General features: G+C 40.7%; 1 protein-coding gene across 2 annotated transcripts in view; it reads right to left on the minus strand.

Moving 5' to 3' along the window:
* Positions 1 to 3758, minus strand: part of LOC101845298 (nose resistant to fluoxetine protein 6) — a 21017-nt gene that overhangs the window by 1877 nt on the left and 15382 nt on the right. For both annotated transcript variants that reach the window (XM_035972537.1, XM_005090924.3), the window contains exons 11-12: positions 1092 to 1248; positions 471 to 550 (exon numbers count right to left, since the gene is read on the minus strand). In XM_035972537.1, coding sequence (XP_035828430.1) covers positions 471 to 550; positions 1092 to 1248 — 237 coding nt within the window. The remainder of the gene's footprint in view (positions 1 to 470; positions 551 to 1091; positions 1249 to 3758) is intronic.

Raw genomic sequence — 3758 nt, forward strand, 5'->3', positions numbered from 1 at the left:
GGCGGGGGCGGTGGTGATACAATATGATATTGTATGACGTGATATCATACGGCATGACAACGGGTGCTGTGATATAATATAATATTATGGCATGAGGATAATGTGATTATCAGCTGCGAAGCTGGCCTACCCTAGAAATCTGCACCTCCCCTTGACGCTTAACGGCAGCAGAGGATGAAAAAGTAAAAGTAAGTGCCTACTATTACTACTAATTATGATGTCTTATTATATCGTCACACAAAAAGAAATTGCCGCTTATTTTCAATGTGTAGTGACTGACGTCTATGGTGTAGCAATCAGGCACTTCGGCGTCGCTCACAAGAGGTCAGAGTTCGGTTCTCGAATGGGGATAATTCTTTTTTATCGCTTATCCCAGTCTTTCTGCTTTGACATTGTATCCTTCTTAGCCTGTGTTAAAAAACCTTCATTAAAAATGAGATGTGAGGTAAGCTAAAAGCATAGTTCTTCACCTGTACATGAGGTAGACATAGATCGGTGAGATTACGTAGAATTGCATATCCACGGCCAGGTACCAGGTCCACGGGAAACACTGAAGAAAGGCAACAATAAATTCAGTTGTTTTTTTACGCCCTCTTCAATAGAATGTAAGTCACTTGGGGGGGGCTTTTTCGACCCTGTTTATCAGGACAACGTTTCTACATGCATATTATTTTAATCTATCCTTGATCATCCTTAATACCAGATACCATAATCATCATCATCACCATCATTACCACCACTACCACCAGCACCCAAGCAACTAACCCCTCCCCAAAAAACAACAACAACAAACCAACAACAACCCAACAACAACAAACAACAACAACAACAAAACCCCAAATATATAAACAAAGCAAAAAAAACCCAACCCCAAAGTACTACTGTAATACTAAACAAAATAAGAAATTCAAACTAATAAGCCCTCTTTTGAAGTTGTAAAAAAAGACGAGAATATGAAAGGATGGATTGGAGCTGTCATTCTAAATAATCCATAGAAACCCGCACACACACACGCACAAACACACACACATACACACACACACACACACACACACACACACACACACACACACATGCACAAAAGAAATTACCCCTCTTTTGAAGTTGTTTATATAGAGTAGCGTGTGCCACCAGGTGTCGGTGCATCTGTCATCCCAAATTTCTACACGTGTCCAGATTGGGCTGTCCGTCCAGAATGGGAAGGTGGCCGCAAATATGTAGAAAATCAGCATCAGCGTCGGGGTTAATCTGGGGAATCGAACGAAGGAAGGAAAAAGGAGACAAAGAACTGAATGAAGGAATGGGAGAAAGAACGAATAAACTACGTTAAGGAATATTATATCTGTCTGTGAATCTGGAGCGGAACACCTGAAAATGAAAGACCTTTCCTCATACGCCCAGCCAAAAAGGATACAATCTATGAGTTGAGGAATATTATATCAGATCTGTGAATCTGGAGCGGAACACCTGAAAATGAAAGACCTTTCCTCATACACCCAGCCAAAAAAGGATACAATCTATGAAATCGACCAGATCTCAGAGAGGATAGTGGGCATAAAACTCATAGAGTTCGTCAAAACAACAACGTAGATCCAAACATAAGCTCCATGTAACGACAGCTATACAAAGGAAGATATACAGTCATATTTCCAAGACCTGAGTGACCTCATTAACACTATCAAGAACAAATAAGATAGTTATACTTATTTTGGAAGTATAAATGGCAGAGCTGGACAAAAAAGAACCCCCCTGGGAAGAGTACTGGGACCCCACAGTGATAAAGATACAGACTGCAACCTTAATGGAGAAATAATATTAAACCTAAGCGCTGGGCACGACATGATGAATACGAACCCAGAGTTCTTTCTGGGAAAGCGAATAAATGGAAGATAAAGTACAGAACGAATTGAACGAATGCATGGAAGAAAGAGCATTAAAAGAACGAATAAATGTTTAAAAAGCGTTGACAATTGATTGAACGTGACTAAACCATGATATTATTATAAGTGAAGAGGCTGATGAATGAGCTCGATGAACGAATAGAAGAATGAATTGACATTTAACATTAATGAATAGATTAATGAATCGAAGAAAGAATGTATGAATTGAAAAATGACTTAAATGATGAATAGAAGAAAACTAAATGAATTAAATACGAGTCCAGTTACCGTGTGTGTGTGTGTGTGTGTGTGTGTGTGTGTGTGTGTGTGTGTTTATGTGTGTGTGTGTGTGTATGTGTGTGTGTATGTGTGTGTAAGAGAGAGATAAATAGACAAACAGAGAGAGAGAAAAAGAGGGAGAAAGAGAGAGCGTTTGAAAGAGAGGGAAGAGAGTGCGAGAGAGAGTGCGAGAGAGAGAAAAAGAGAGAGAGAAAGAGAGGGAGAGAGAGTTAGAAAGAGAGAGAGAGAGGGGGGGGGACAGAAGACCAGGAGAATCGGACGTGACCATCTTCCAGCTCACGTTACGTCACCCAGCGACTTGTGTGTCTGTGTACAGATGTTGCTCGGGTCAACACTGGTCATTTCAGGTCAAGCTGGGCCCAACGCCTCGGTCTCTCCCGATATGCAACGGAAAGTTGTAAGTGGGTGGTTGGCAGGTGCTGTGCTGCGGTTTTCTCCTTCTTTCCTATCAGACATCTATCGCCCTTATCTCTCCTCCCTTTTTTTGCGTCGACTACTTTCTTGTAATACTTTTAAGCTTTGGAGGTGAGTGGTTGGCAGGTGCTCTGATATGGTTTGCTCCTTCTTTCCTATCAAACATCTATCGTCCTTTTCTCTCCTTTTTTGTGTGTACGTTACTCTCTTGTAACACATCTATTCTTCGGCACTTATATGACCTTATTGTGTTGTAAGTGCCGTAAAACTCTTAAGCAAAAAAATGTTCTGTTGCAAGTGCCGTAAAGCTCAACAACAGTTACAGAAAAGAAGTAGAATCTATCAAACTCCCAGCTCTTTGTGTTTGTTACTCTCTTGTAACACCTCTAATCTTCGGCACTTATATGATCTTATTGAATTTCAAGTGCCGTAAAATTCATACTAAAACTAAAACTCTCTTGTAGCACCTCTAATCTTCGGCACTTATATGACCTTATTATGTTGCCTGTGCCGTTAAACTTACTAAAACTAAAACTCTCTTGTAACAACTCTAATCTTCGGCACTTATATGACCTTATGTGTTGTATGTTCCGTAAAACACTTACTAAAAACTAAGACTTATCTCTCCTCCCTCTGTTTTGTGTTTGTCTCTTGTAACTCCTCTTATCTTCGGCACTTATATGACCTCATTGTGTTGCAAGTGCCGTAAAACACTTACTAGTGGGTGGTTGGCGGGTGCTCTGGTGTGGTTGCTCCTTCTTTCTTATCAAACATTTATCGTCCTGATCTCTGCTCCTTCTTTTTTGTTTGTTACTCTCTTGTAGCACCTCTATTCTTCGGCACTTATATGACCTTATTGTGTTGCATGTGCCGTAAAACACTTACTAAAACTCAAACGTGTCTGTCCTCCTTCTGTTTTGTGTTTATTACTCTCTTGTAACACCTCTAATCTCCGGCGCTCAAATGACCTTATGCAGTTTGCGAGCGCCTTAAAACTCTTACTAAAACTAAACTTATTGACAGAACAACCGAGGACATGTGTCGCAAAATCAATAGCTTCTGATCTACAGCCGGAAGACCAGCGCCAGTGCTTTGTTAAACACCGTGTAGATCTAGCCTGCTGATGTCAGCAGCCACTCTTGTTCATGTTTATCTCCCCCCCCC

Source organism: Aplysia californica, unplaced genomic scaffold (assembly GCF_000002075.1).
Source record: "Aplysia californica isolate F4 #8 unplaced genomic scaffold, AplCal3.0 scaffold00023, whole genome shotgun sequence".
Taxonomy (NCBI): domain Eukaryota; kingdom Metazoa; phylum Mollusca; class Gastropoda; order Aplysiida; family Aplysiidae; genus Aplysia; species Aplysia californica.